This window comes from Carettochelys insculpta, chromosome 13 (assembly GCF_033958435.1).
Source record: "Carettochelys insculpta isolate YL-2023 chromosome 13, ASM3395843v1, whole genome shotgun sequence".
Taxonomy (NCBI): Eukaryota; Metazoa; Chordata; order Testudines; family Carettochelyidae; genus Carettochelys; species Carettochelys insculpta.
Window position 1 is genome coordinate 4,240,391 of NC_134149.1, and position 15,706 is coordinate 4,256,096.

General features: G+C 43.0%; 1 protein-coding gene across 1 annotated transcript in view; it reads right to left on the reverse strand.

Moving 5' to 3' along the window:
• Window positions 1-15,706, reverse strand: part of GPC4 (glypican 4) — a 122,809-nt gene that overhangs the window by 4,583 nt on the left and 102,520 nt on the right. The window contains exons 4-8 of the mRNA XM_075007739.1: window positions 12,090-12,255; window positions 4,451-4,581; window positions 3,755-3,901; window positions 3,131-3,267; window positions 99-274 (exon numbers count right to left, since the gene is read on the reverse strand). Of these exons, the coding sequence (XP_074863840.1) occupies window positions 99-274; window positions 3,131-3,267; window positions 3,755-3,901; window positions 4,451-4,581; window positions 12,090-12,255 (757 nt within the window). The remainder of the gene's footprint in view (window positions 1-98; window positions 275-3,130; window positions 3,268-3,754; window positions 3,902-4,450; window positions 4,582-12,089; window positions 12,256-15,706) is intronic.

A 15,706-nucleotide genomic window follows, 5' to 3' on the forward strand; every position in this document is an offset into this window, starting at 1 on the left:
TTCATTTCCTGCTCCCATACACTTACATTCTCAGTAGCGAATCTGAACTTTAAATCAGCCTCCTCTTTGTAAGCAACTCAGTTAAAATACACACTTACTTATGTCAAGGAAGTCAACATCATTTCCGTTGTAAGCATTCTTCATTTTATTGGTCATCACCCGAAGGGCCATGATTTGTTGGCGAATCACCATATCTGGTTTTGTAATGTCCACTTCTACCTCAGGATTGTTCACCTGATTGGCTAACCCATTTCCAGTCACTGCAAAGATGTACCTAAAAAGAAAAGCTTTCATCATAAAAAATGCAGATTGCATTCTAAAGCTGTTGGAAGATGCTCTGAAGGTTCTCTTACACCCTTTAAATATAGGCCTGCTCTCACTCAGGATTTTGGAGAAATAGGATTTTCCTTCTTACATAGGAGAAAAATACCAGCCCCCTGCAAAGTAAAATGACTTGTGAGGACAGAAAAGGATGAAGAGAGTTTCCATGATCCCATATCTTTATGGCTAGAGGACACTTTAGCAAAGTGTACTTTGATTTCAGTGTCAGTCTGGTTCAAGAGCAACAACTTTACCCTACAGTTGTGCCAGAGTAACTGAGATCAGAATTAGCCTGCATGAGTGTTAGTTTTCAGGATATGAAAGCTAAGACGTTGGTTTCCTCAATAAACAAAGGATGTATTAGTGATTTATAGGACAGAGATGTAGTGACCGAGGGACCAAATACTCAATTCGTTCAGCTCTCGCAGAATGACGACGTGCAAGATCAGATGTCGTGAAACAATATTACTTAGTTGTTTTAAAGGCAGAGATTGGAGAAGAATTTATCATCTTTCCCAAGCACTGGGCTGGGCAGAATCATTCTAACAAGTGGCCAGTGGGAACATGCTGGCTGAGAACACTGTGATGTACAGCAGAGATGTAATCTAGATCTTTTATTTCTGAAAGAGACAGAATTGGAGTCAGATGATTGGCACGAGGATTGTCACCTAAAGAGGAGGACAATTTTATAGCTTATTTGGGAGGCTAATGCCAGTTCTAAGAGAGACTGCATACTTTATATCAAAACAAAATGGAAGAATTTAAGAAAAGTACCATTTTAGAAGCTAAGATGGTTGAAGATTATTTATTCTGCAAACATGAATGTTTGTAAGTTTCAGAAGCTAGACCCCGATTCAGGAAAGCATCCCTACTCAAGAGCAGCACTACATACTTAGCTTCAGGCACTTCCTTAACTCCCGCGGAAATATATGTTCCATTGCCTATGGACAACGCGACTCCTAAAATTAAGAGGCACAGTTAAGTTCTGTTGTAAATGGGAATGGATTCTGAGTGTATGCTTAAATGCTCTCCAGTCTTTGGACCTTAATTTTCAGTGTTTAACATCAGTGAGGTGATCAGATGCTGTGAAGAAAACCTGGAGAGAATTGTGTGTGTGGAATTTTATTGACCATTCATCCTTTCAGAGCCCGGGTGCATAGGATAGTGACAAAAGATTTGAAACATCCGAAGAGGATAGAGTGTGGGGATGAGTGGGGCTGACAGTCTATAGTTGGGACCCTGCTCCATGCCTCAGAAGGGGTGGGGCCTTGGGCGGAGGGGGCGGAGCTGGGGCAGCCAGCCCTCATCGCTGCCCAGACCACAGCATGTCTCTTCACCTCCAGCACTGCCTGGTGCATGCTGTGTGGCTCCCCAGCAACAATTTAAAGGGTCCAGGGCTCCAACCACCATCACTGGTGCTGCAGCAGAAGTGGCAGCAACTGGGGGCTCCACGCCCTTTCACAGGTGGGGCTGGCAGGGGTGCAAACACAAGATATACCACTCATGCTAGCTGGAGGTGGTAACCACTCCTCCTCGGCATATGCAGCAAAAATGCTCTCTTTCAAGTGCTAGATTGGCTTACTCATTACTGCCAAGTTAAGAAGTTTCCATGGTGAGCTGAGGCCTGGGATAAGCTACCACCTGAGGCAGATACTGGTGTTACTTATTGAGAAAATGACCCAAATTGCAGGGAAATGGTGTTTCAGAAATCCATGAAATTTAAATTATGCACAAAAGGTTCACTCCTGCTTTTACAGAAGTCAGTTACAAAATTCCCACTGTTGGTAGGTGTGGGAGGGCCCAGAGGGGAGCCCCCAACAACCATTCTACAAAAATCTCCAAGCTGTTTCACTGCACAGCTTTTAGAATAGCTCCATTTCCCACAAAACATTCAGTAACTTTAACATTTTTTTCCCTGGGTTCCACAGTAAACAAAAAAATCTCTGATGGGGATTTCAAAAACAGTCACTTCAAAATGCTTCCAGGTTCTGGGGAAAGAGAACATTTCCACCATGCTGAAAATTGCCCAGATAAGTTCCCTTCTCAGAGAGGCCATTTGGAAAAAAAAAAAAAAAAAACATGAAAAATTTCAACTGGTTCTACTGCTAACCTCAGGAGTGTAATGCCAGACCTAAAACAATAACAAAGCCACCCCAATTCACTTGTTTCATTTGCCTTCCCTCTGTCTTTTGGCCCTATGAACAACCCCCAGGGAGGTTATCAATTGTAGAGGAACCACCTCATTTCAGAAAAACATGCTGGGCATCATCGCAGTTTCTAGGAGGGCTAATTCTCAGCAGGAATCCCACCCCAGGCCCTGCCAGAAGCGCTCCATGATCCCTGGAACAGACCCTACACCTCTGAAACAAATTCCAACAGCAGGAATCTAGACAACAGCCAGACAGTTTCAGAGCCAGGCCATACGCTAAGATCTGGGTTCATCCGTCACCTTTGCCACAGACTTGGTGTGACCCTGGCCAAGTCACTTAAGTGCAAAACATTTTTAAAGCAAAAAGGGCGCTTAACTCCTATTGACGTCTGCTGGGACTAAGGAGATATAGTCATTTGGAAAATGTTACCCTTAAAGCCCCGAGGCTTCAGTTACCATCTATCAAATGGCACCATCCTACTTCGCAAGAGGTAGTGAAGATCAACACATTAAAAAACACGAGGCGTTCCGACACCCTGGACACAGGTACCATATAAGAACCTAAAAGAGAAATGGCCAGCCCCCAACCAAACAGGTTCTCAAAGTCTGATTTACAAGATCAGACATGAATGAAGTTAACTCAGGTAAGCTTTTCCAGACCTGCTCTTGGCATTTCCATTCCAACACTCATCCTCAACGACACGCCCAGCAGCCATCTTCTCATCATTACAAATGCTGCCAGGAAGAGATGACCAAAACTTTTTGGCTTGCTTCAGTTTTTCCTTCACATCAGTAACCTGTTTTTAAAAAAGGCAACAAAACACAGAACCTCAGCATGAATGCAAATTTATTTCTTCAAAGTAAAACTGAAAGGGAATTTGTGTCACAAGAGAGGTATTTAGTCTCGATCCTGAGCTAGGGTATAGCAAGGATGTTCCATCAATGGCCTCTGGGGATTTTTTAAAATGCAGAATTAAAAACATATTTTCAAATACTGTATTATTCATACATAAAGTGCTGAATGAGCTCAAGGATAGAGTTGTGAGTAGAATACACCCTCTGAAGAGTGTAAGAAAGCTGCAAATTTACTTAACTACTCTGAAGAAGACTGAGATTATGGACTGGCAAAAACACAGGCTGGGGTGCAGCACACCCCCACATGCAATTTACTTGAACCTGTCAACTTACCTTTGAAGCCCCTGTTGTGAGGATGACAAAGCACATTATGTTTATGGTGAACAATGCTCATTCTATAGCCATCAGACAGGTCATACAGGCACTCACCAGTCTATCCAAACTTGTGCCAGCTGCTGTAGTTGGCCGCTCCTCTGGGTTGTAGGGCCTAAAGCGAGCACTAAAGCCACTTTCAGAGACTGAGCGAGCGGTCCGGCCCTGTGCAAGCGTTTTAGGCTGTCCACACCCTTGGAAAACCTAGGTGATTTGATTAAGTAGCTTTAAGAGGACAAGATTTCACGCCAGACAGACATTTGCCTCCCCTTATTATTCCCATCCAAACACCATTGACCCAATATTCCTTCCCCAGACAGAGATGGTAATACAGAGTTAAAATAGACATGAAATATATCTAAGGCCTGACCTCAATTACAGTCAGGTCAGTGTAGGTTAATGTCATCTTAATTCTGTAGACAGTTACACTATAATGTAGCTCCCATCGACGTAACTCACCCACAACACTGATATAAGAATGTCACCTCTGCAAGAGGTGTAGAGCTTAGGTTTATGCTGTGAGGCTGAGACAGTGTCAAGGTATACTGCCTTTCAGAAGCTGCCCCACAATGCCCCAACACTGACCATTAATTTGGCACTAGCGCTCCCGGTGAGGATGAGCCCCGCCGATACAAGGAGCACAGCGTGGATGTGGTAAAGTGATTTAAGTACTGTGGTGGCTGTACATTGACATAGCATAGAAACTGGAGGAAGAAAAGCAGAATTTTCTTTCCAAAAGTGTCGCTGACATACCTTTTGAGACACCTGCAAGCTGTTCTCCTGCATGTTCATGATTGCATCTGAAATTTTCACATCGATTGGGTCCATGACTGACTCAATATTAAAAGGACCCTCCAGCCTCTCAGCCACCATCAACATAGAATCTAATACAGAAAAAGAGATGTTAAGTGTTTTAATGAAGGAACTTCAAGTATGGTACACAGCAGTGAGCAGACTAGGTTTACTCTGCTTTAAACAGTGTATTTTAATTCTCCATTCAGGTTAAGGAAAATACCATACACATTACACAGGTATCTTTAGTGCCATACTGTCAGTAAAACCACCTGATATTGCATTTTGAAACTTCAAATGACCGTTTTGCTTTATGTATTTTACAGCAGGTATCACTTGATTCCATTTATCAGCTGCTGCCAAGGCTTAGAGACCTATTCTGGGTGACAAAGCAGAAGACCTCTCCCAGAAAAACAGGCCACTCCACATAAGTGCAAAAATTAGCCACTGAAATGCCACCACCACCTGGTAGGCTCCTCTTTTTTGTTTTTTAAAAAAAGATGTTCCACTACTGGGTGTTAGTTACTCCAACTAGGAAATGGATTCAGGTGGACTCTGAACGGAATTGTTGGACCATTTAAAATAAACCTGTATATAGGAAAACTATATTTAATGAAGGAGAAGGAACTTCAGTTTCCTTCAATTCAATCACCAACTATCCCTTAGAACTAATCTCTACTTACAAGCAAGATATAGGTACTTTTGTTTTAAACAGGGCTCCACTGTATCTTATTTCACTCTTCAGACAAAGAACAGCTTTTCACATTTACCATGAGTGAAGAAAGCAAAAGAGCCAGTGATTAAAATCTATCCCACTGAAGTGTGTCTGTATCAGTATGCAATATACATATTTTGTATATAGTATATGTATATAATATACAGTATATAATATTGTATATTAGAGACCTTCTCCTTTATTTTCAAATGTGAAGGTTTCACTCAATAGCACCATGCAGACACAGCACAAGTTGAACAGTGAAACTGAATGAGCCCATCTCTAAAGACTTCACACTAACGGTTTACTCTGACGAGTCACTCACGAGTAAGGAGAGTGAAGAGACCTATGGCAACCATCAACCCAGTTTTCCTGACACTCCAGGATCATTCTCCTCTGTACATTTACTAGTCAAATGTAGCGTTAAGTGTGCCACCACCTCCTCTGGGAAACAATCTGTTGTTTGCAATGTTTGCTTGGAATTTTTCCTTTAGTTCCTCCTGTAACAGAAGTGTCCAATGTCCCTTATGTTATTTTTTTAATCACTCATCTCCCTTCTTGGGGCTGACTTCATTCAAGTGTTTGAAGATGCGTTACGTAACAGTAATCTTCCAGTCAACTTAAAACTATCGTCATTTTTGTTGCTCTTTTGAGATCTCCCTCCTTTTGTCAGGATACACTAAGCCCTCGAGTTACGCAGGGATTGCGTTCCCACAACCCCCACGTAACTCAAATTTTTGCACAAGCTGAGGGGACATGGGAACCAGGCTGCAGTTTGGACACTTGGTTCCCGTCTCCCCGCTGCTTGTGGGACCCAGGAAATTGACCTGCACATGGCTGGTCCCACAATTGGTGGGGAGATGGATATCAGGCTGCCCCCTGCTTATAAAAGAGAATCCACTTAATATGGTGATTTATTTCTGGCTTTGCCCTGATGCTCATTTCATTTTAAATTAAACAAAAAGAGATCAAAAAACTGTAAGCTACAATTATGTTGCCTGACCACTTAAACACGAGTGAACCATATGCAGCAGCAGCAGCAGCAGCAGCAGCAGCAGCAGCATACTGATCTTATACATCCACTTCTTAAACCTGCAAATACAGTAAACTCTTTCATATCTGGCAGCCCAGGGACTGGAAGGTTGCCAGATATTTAAATATTCTGGATAATAGAGAAGTATACCTAGCAGTGCAGAACATTACAGGGGGGAAAAAAAAGATTAGATATTTTAAAAATATATGCAGGGTAATTTATTTAGCTACACTAGTATTGTACACTGTACACTTATATTGTATTAGCTGTACTTTTATTTATTTTGCTATACTGTACTTACAGAAAACATAACTAAAATTTACTTAGGGTTAAACTGCCAGTTATTTGAGAGTTTTGGATAATATGCCAGATATGAAAGAGTTTATCGTAAATATTAAAAAGGATTTTTCCATGGGCTAATTAACCAATCAGGCATAGGCTAGTACATCTCACAAATTATTGAATCAAAGAGATGATTTTTCACTTCAGTGTGCATAATTCATTTAAACCACTAACTTCAACCTTGAGACTCTTGGCACCCTGGAACATACGTGCTCTATCAAGCCAGGATGCTAATACTTAAGAATCAAAATATAATGAAAGCTACAACCTACGGGAACTGCACACACACAAACAAGCAGCGTTAACAACAAAGCTGCCGCTATAGTGTGGCTGGAATTCAGCCATGAGAGACTAGAATGAGCTCTCTCTTAAATGTGTGTCTATGCACGTGTATTTTATATAATTAACATGTATGTAGCAGTAACAACTGAAATAAAGACTGACTGTATTGGGGTGTCCTCCAATAAAGTAATGCTTCAAATCTCTGAGGAATGACTGCTAGTATTGTGCTGGAGGACAGAAAAAATGCTTTTGATGTGCTGACAAAGAGAGACTTTCGTAAACAAGTGGAGCACAACTCAAACGTGTTTATCATTGTCAAAGGTTTTTGGGTTTTTTTTTGAGGGGGGTGTTCCACATGCATCACAGTTCAGAGGAAGCTGCTCATTTCAAATAAAATCATGAGAAGATAGATAATAAATACACAAAATGCATCGTTTTTAAGACAAGAAAATCTTCCATTTTGTAACCATTTAACAACCTGAGTGGCCAGGAAAGGTTCCAGCTCAATGAAGTGTTTGTGAAAGACTGAAAAGAAACATAAACCCCAATTCTTCTGGCTGTTTGGCGTCTTTGTAGACTTGGGCCTGGGCAGGACATACACAAGAGCATGGGAATGTAGAGCGAATTGGGGTCTTTGTTACGCATGGTGCCATGGCGTTACATGTATCACAGCGAAGGAATGCAGCTCTGCTTTGACTGCTGATACAGAAAATGCATTCGGCCTCCAGCAGAGCTGCCAAAGCTGGCTATAAAAGATAAGGAAAGTAATATTTGGCCTTGGAGAATATATTCAACTGTAGCTCTTCAGCAGCAGCAATGGCTGCTGACAAGAAGCACTAAATGAAAATCAACTTTCATTAAAAGAAAAAAAAAAAGTGCATCTAGGCCACAGTTTTTATTTGAGGGATATCCGACTGGCTCCTACCTCCTGCCAGGAATTGGCTGGCGTACCCGCCAGCAGTCATAACTAACAGTAAAGTCCCTCTGGCAGCAACATTTGACATTAATAAGGTTGGCTATGATTCAAGCTAATGTTAGCACTGCTATACTATGTGCTGGGGAACAAGTTGCACCTAAGCATGATTTATGGGTTGAATACAACAGGCCTCCTGAAAAAGTTCCCCCCGTCCCCCACCAAAGTTTCAGGTTCAAAATAATTAATATTTGTGTAAACGGCTGCAAGGTGGTTCAGAAAGAATGATGCGTCTTGCAAAACGATTTGTCACGCTGCACAATTTATTCCAGTGCTCTTCCTTGTTCTGAGAGCACAGAGCACAGCAGAGCTTTGGGGAGACAGAAGTGGATTTGAGAAATATACAATTCCATCCTTTGAAGAGTATCTTCCTCCCGCATACATTTGTCCTGTCTTCTGGCACTGAAATGATCTTCAGCAGCAAGGCAACTCAATCTCACTAAGGAAAGCAATTCTTATGCACTGTGTCACCAGTAACCAGAAACCCACATCTTCAGGTTCTCTGTCAAACTTGGGGAATAAAAACGGGCAGTTTTCAGACTTACACCCATAATTTGATTTAAGGGCAGGGAAACTTTGACCATTTGTTAGCAGCAATCATTTAAAAAAGGAAAAGTCCCTTTTACACAAAATAGCCTGGAGATGTATAATGGAGGAGGAATTCTACAATCTGAGATTAGATTAAACCTCTGTGGGGGAGGGAAAAAAAATCATGGAAAGGCACCTGAGATTAAAGTTGTTCATTCATATGGGGTTTTCCTAACAGCTCGTTTGAAACAAAGTATGCCCTGTGTCAACTGTTTCAAGAACACATTCAAACCTGGTGAAATTATTTATAGTTAATTAGAAGTGGGGAGTGCAATTAAAACATTATTGAACATTCTGCAACTCTTGCCCAGTGCTTTACAGACATAAAAAGAGAAAAATGCTCTGCCCTGAAGATTTTACAAATCTCAGGCCCTGATCCTGAACCGATTTACAAACGCTACACTCAGGCACTTAGCATGAAGCATGTGGAACTTTTCTTTACAAGGTGCTACAGAAAGTACATCTTAATGTTTTCCATTCCTATATTCCAGGCAAAAATCAGCTAACTATGTAAGCAAGTAACCAGTAAACTTATATTCACGAGTATTAACACTGAATACCTAACAAACAAGCGGGCAGGTGACATTCTGGAGAAAAAACATTTAGAGAATTGTGTCACACTTCCATCTGGGAAACATTTCCTTATTTTGCCCTTATTTAATCATCGTAATTAGCATATGGATTTACTGAACACCACTGTGTAGACTGCTCATTGGCTTTTTCCAAGTTTCATTTTCATGTGTATACAATCTGCAGCAATTAGCTGCTTATTCTTTTGTCTGCTTTCTCGTATTATGCCTGCCTTTCATAGGATTCCTCTTTTCTACTTGGACTAGACATTTGCAAGTTTTCCACTCTTTAAGCCATTTCAGCTACGACTGGGGCTGAAATACTTAATAGTCATGTCTGGGCAAGCATAGTGAAAGTCAGTATTGAGGATCTGCTGAAAGCCTAATTTAGTGCCGCACTTTCAAAACATTGGTGAAGTAGTAATTAACTCCCTCCATGGAAAAAGGAGGCAAAATTTTCATCTGAAAATATTATGCATACCTACTGTTACATAGACAGCTAAGTAACGTGCATGTGCAGGAAAGGAGATGGTTACTCACCTGGTCCAGAAACTGAGGTTCTTCATGATGGCACCCCAATGGATGCTCTAAATTAGGGGTGATGGCACTTAGCGCTTTAGTCAGAGATTCATGGCAGCAATTGCCAGCTCACACCAGTTCGAGTGGTTAACTGCTGTACACCATCAACCATTCCTCTGTTCCTTCTCTACCCTGGATAGCAGCCATGTGTTGATTCAAAGCAGAGGGAAGGAGGCAAGGTTGTTGGAATTAGAGCTGCCAGTGTTTTGTGACACATTGCTGTCGTAGCACTTTGCTGAGCTACCACAGGTACAGAATGCATTTCCAACCCCCTACTTTTCTTTGATGTGAGAAAGTAGCAAGAATAGAGCCCCATTCCCCTGTATATAGACATTACTTCCTCTACTGCATTTAGCTGTAATAGGTGAGCTATGTCCTCTTGTAACAGGGTCTCAAGGGAGGGGCTCTGAAAGGGAATAGGGAAGTGGTGCTGGAGGGGGTAGAAATAAAACAGAATGGAGTACGCTTTGAGGATTATTTCTAGGAGCCCTTTGTCTGTGGTGATATTTTGCCAGATGAGGTAGCATGGTACCAGGCAGTGGTTGGACAGACAATATGTTTTGTAGCATTGGGAGGATGGGAGAGGCGTCGAGCCCTCGACCAACATTTCAGAATGATAGCCGTGAAGTTGATAGCTGGCACGATTAGGACTGATCTCGATTCTGCCGCCATCATGATTGTCTGTCTATGGCATTGGTCACGTGAGCATTGGGTCCGTTACTATCGTGCTGGGCAGAAACACTGCTTGTTTTCCTTTTTTGGTTGTGGGACATAAATGTCCAGCATTTTTAGGGTAGCATGAAAGTATTTGAGGGCATACAGGTAGGCATCAGTGGAGTGTACAAATAATTTCTGTTCCTCGTAAGGGAGGTACTCAACCGTGTTTTGTACCTCTTTTGGGAAGCCAGAGAGATGAAGGCAAGAAGCGTGGTGCACGACAACAGCCATAACAAGCAATCAGGACACAATATTTCTGTCCACCCCTTCAGAAGAAAAAGGAAGAATTGCGGGGTAGGGGTCTGCCGTAGCAGCTTTACTGGATCCATGATTGCTGCATCGACTAATAAAGCCATCTTGGTAGGTGGAAATGTGTGGAGAATGTCAGTCAGCTTTTCCTGGGACTCTGGTAGCTGAGACAGAGAAATATTAAGGGAACCTGCCACTGTTTTGAAGATGTCTTGGAATGACTTAAAAATCATGTAAAGTAGTGAGCGGTGGGGGGCATTATTCTCTCCTCCAAGGAGGAACAGGATGTGTGTGTTTGCGGTGAGGGAGTGATGACTTCTTCAGGGCCATCCTCTGGTTCATTCTGGTCCTCCTGGGGTTCTGACTGCCGTGAAGAAGAGGGTGAAGATGACTGGGCCATGGGAGGAGTTGCGATCTTGGGCGGAGCCCGGGTATGGGCTCTGTAATATGCCTAAGGATCCCAGCATGGCCACGTAGGGGGCACCCCCTGGGAACGGCTGCCAGGGTTGTGTTTGTACTGACAGTGGTGGTTGTTGGTGAAGCTGTCTGGGAGAGGAATGAAATGGAGTACGAAGGGTCATCTCCTCCTCCTCGTCTGTGAACAGTGGTGGAACACAGCTGTCCAGCACTGCTACCAGACCGCGGCCAGGCGCCATCAGTACTGAGAAGCAACGTTCCAGGCACCGATGTCAAAGCTAACTCAGCACGCGTGGTTAGTGGGGGCAGTACCATCAAGGTCAGGGCTGGGGTTTACGTGGGAGTTTGTACCAACAGTGCAGGAGTCATTTGCACCGGCGGGTGCATGGAAGGGGACACCACTTTAGAAGAAATCGGTACCAGGTTTTTCGGTGCTGTGGGTGCCAAGCTGGAGGACAGTTTCTTGGCTCATATACCAGAACTAGGGTCTGGCAATTCCTTTGCCGAGTGGGACATCTGCTTCCCAGATGTTCTGGTGCCTCTAGGTCCGAGGTGGCTGGTGCTGATGGTACTGCAGCTGATTTTCTGGTTGGAGAATGCTTCTTTTCAGCTTGTTCTCACTGGCACAATGTCTGCAGCCCGTGTCTGGCAGGCTGTTTAGCAAGAGGAGATTTTGGTTCGAGGTGGTGTGATCCCTGGTCAGAAGCCACTGCAGGGGAATACTGGCTTCATGGAGACCTAGTCTCAGGGTCAGAGTACTGCCCGAGTAATTTCTCCATCAAGAGACACTTGAGTTGCAGGTCTCTAGCTTGAGGGCTTTAGCACAGAGTTTCTTGCAGCACACGCACTTCTGCAGTGCCTCTCCCAAGAGCGGATGCACTATGTGCATCCATCAGAAACTGGGATTGAAAGTCTGCAAGTAGAGGCAGTGTCTGAATCCAGAAGAGCCTGGCATGTTATTTGGGTCAGCTCCAAATGGAGCTGCCCTGAAGGGTGTTGGAATCAGGTTTAAAATTAAAGAGTGGGGTTTTTTTTGTTTGTTTGTTTTTTTTAAAGAGTAAAAAGGGGAGATAGTGCACTGCAAATGGTAATACCCAAATGTCAGAGACATACCACATGAGCAATTATTGTCTCACCTATAAAGTTATTCCACTCTGTGTCCAGATCCCCTTGATTGGCTAAACAGCCTCTCATGACATTGAAGCAGTAATTGTAACATGGCTTCACTGTAACTAGTCCTCGACAATATGGACAGTACATCATCTTCAGCAGGGCTCGCTCACCCTGAGGGGTTGGGTTTACCTTTAAAAAAATAGGGAAAGAAGAAAATCATGTCAGTCATAAAAAGAAAAAAAATGCATCTACAACAGTACGGCAAAGAACATGCATGAACAGAAGTAGAAATACTAGAGTCAGTGATGGCTTCCTAGCTGTAGCTCAGCTGTTTGGTAGCTCAACCGGAAGCCTTGCATGATGGCAGACAAGATATTTATTATCTCTCTCACACTTCTACGCAAGCCCTCACCCACCATGTTGGGTGTGTATGGCTCTTTACAGGACAAGACCTGGACAATTGCCTCCAAATGGTAATCTAAACTGGCTAGCGCATAGAAACCTCTGATTCAGGTTACAAAACCAAGCACTGAAAAGTTAGGAAATGCTTAATTTATGGTTGCCCAGGCAACCTTAATTCTGTCCCATCATGCCTCTATCCTGTGCACCAAAGAAGACAGGAATTCTGTAGGGAAGACAGCACGTGATCATGTAAGTGAAGACTATCACAATGCATATGCACCTATCTATTTTCAGCTGCAAACTGCCAACAATACAGCTTCTGTATTGTAAGAACATTAAAGCTTCTTAACAGGGGAGGTGGGGGGGGAAGAAGGGGAGGAGAGAGAGAGAGAAAGATTGCAAAGATCTTTCAATAATAGAATGTATTAGTCAACTCAAGCAGAGAAGCCAAAACTATCTCCCCTATAATCAACCAGCAAAGAACACCATTAACACCAGTAGAAAGCTAATGCTGCTGCGGTTCTCCAGCTGGCACTGTTTTCACTTCCACTCTTCCTTGAGAACCCTGGGCAGAGCTCTCTCAGGCCTCCTCTCCACTACGCAGTGGATTGAAGTGGCAGCTGTCAATTTAATCACACCTACTGTAGACACGATAAATCCATCTCTGAGCTTGCTCCAGTTGCCACTGGTATGTCACCAAAAGAGCAGCAGTGGGAGAGCAGCCCCCACTGACCTGACTGCCTGCAAGATGCCGCCATTACTGGGTGCATTTCAGCTATATTATTTGCGTAGCTGAAGTAGACTGGTGGTATGAGTAAGTGTAGACAAGTTCTCAGATATCCTGGCCCTTTCGCCTCAAATTCTAGCCCTTGAACACCAACCACTGTCCTATGATAAATACCCCAGGTTCCTTTAGATCTAGTATCTATATCATGTAAGAGGATTCCTCTCTCCTGAGGTTTGCAGCTATGTATTTTTCAATAGAGCACAGCAGAAATAAGAACTGATGAATCTTCAGACTGACTCATCCCAGGTTTTTCACTTATGTTCATCCAAACAGAGCTCCCTGAAGTAGATGATGACGATAATCCCAGATATCCCTTGCAGATCTGTTTCAAAAATGACTCATGAACATTCACATTTTATTCACTCCTCTTTGGCAAAGTTTCAGGTTGTTACATTACACAAATTTCCACGTATGAAATAAGCCTCAGAAGCTCTGATGAAGAGGTACATGACTATGCTGCACTAATTTCAATGGTTAAGTGCTATACATCAGAGCTATACTGTTGGTAAGCATGGATCATGCAGGTGAATTATATAGATGGAAAAATTACATAAAATCAGATTAATATATTTGCACTAAAAGGGTCCTTTGCTGTCCATACAAACACTGAATCTTATTCAGGAGAAGATTTGATGCTGCCCCTCCCCACCCAGAATGAATGTCACACACATTGGGAGAGGAATGCAGTGGGCACGTGTTAAAAGCAGCATTCCCAGTATCCATTACTGGAGGATTGGGGCAGGAAAACTGATGACAAAGGGGCTCAAAACCAGAAAACATTGTTTAAGTGCTACAGTGTGTAGGAAAGATGATATTTTCTTTGTGCCTTACCTGAAATTTTGCCTTTTGCAGTAACGGAAGTGTGCAAAATCTGCAACACTGGGTCCCTGCTCTGTGAAGGGAGAGGTTTGGCTTCCCTCCCTGATAGCAACCCTAGGAAATCACTAACCACTCCATGTTGGTAATGAAGACTACGCGGGAAATTCCCATGCTGAACAAGGAATCCAATGACCAACAGAACTGTGAATACCGATTAATAATCCCACCTCTTTTCCCAGTTAGCAGCCCCTTCTGGATAGGTTGGATCTGTGAACCTCAAAAAAGGAAAATTTTCAGGTAATGAAGCACAGATCAATTTTCCTCTTATTCATAACAAGGTCTACAGATTGGTGGCACTAGAATCTACATTGCAATGTCCACTCGGGGGAAGGAATGGAAAAATTATACGCAGCTGCATTTTGATGCAAGCGGGGTAACCCCTTCCTAACCGCTACCAGCGTTCTGCAGTGAGGAGCACCATGGAAGGCAGAACTGAATTATGACCAGAGGGCCACGTTGGAGAATTTGGATAACGAACGAACAAACGACCACGTCGCTGTTTTACAACTTCATTCACACGAATCACACACTCTTTCAAACCAGGACACTGCCACCGCCCAGAGGGAGACCCTTATTTTGAAAACCAGTTACGCTTTCAGACCTCTATGCTTGGAGGTACAGTAGCTTAAGTCACCTGGAAAATGGAAAATTTGGAAGCTCTTTTCCTCAGACACTGGAAAAGAACCTGTAAACAGCACGTGTTTCTTCCCGCACTGACCGGTCCAATCAATGCTCTTCTTGTGAGCGCTACAGATGTCCAAAGTATACCACAATTTCAGTGAGGAGTGAGAACTGGGCAGAATAATGGAATGACAGCTTTCAAATCTCTCCTTGTGGTTTATAAAGCCTGGGCTTCACCTCTGCTATGAAGATGGTGTCTGTTCTGAATACAGCTTTATCTCTGAGAAAAATGCAATACTTATTGAAATTCCATGAAAAACAGCCTCAGCTCAGATACTGTGTGACCTGAAACAACTGCTATCCAAACAGTTACTTTAATGGTTAGAAAGTAATGAAACACCTTCAGAAGGGGTTTAAATGGAGAGTCTACAATGGTGCTAGGAACAGGTTAAGACCCCATGAAAGAACTCTGTGCTCTTCAGGAAGATGTAGCAGAGATAATAACGGCAAAAAAATGCCCCCCAAACCCACTGGACATCTGCATAAGAGGAAAGTGTGGATAAGCACAACTTTCCCGTTGCACTGAGCAGACTAGACAAAGGAGCAACTTGACCTTCAAGCATCTGAACGCCAGGTTCAGCCTGAGTCCATCTTGAAGAAATATGACACTCCATGACACTGATGCAGACACATGGTGAAATCCTTCAAACAGCAATGAGCACCTGAATATATAGGGAATAGATTTATTTCTGGAAGCTAAAATCATGCGTATTCTCTCTTCCGAACCATCCCTTTGGCTTAAGGCACAAGGCTGAGATGGACTGGATTTTGGTACATGATTCTTGATGGTTTTCATACCTGAAGGAGAATGAGATGTCAGCTAGGACATGGTTATATGAAGAACCCACGTATGGTCCCTCTAACCTTCTCTGAGAGTTACTGGCACTTTAC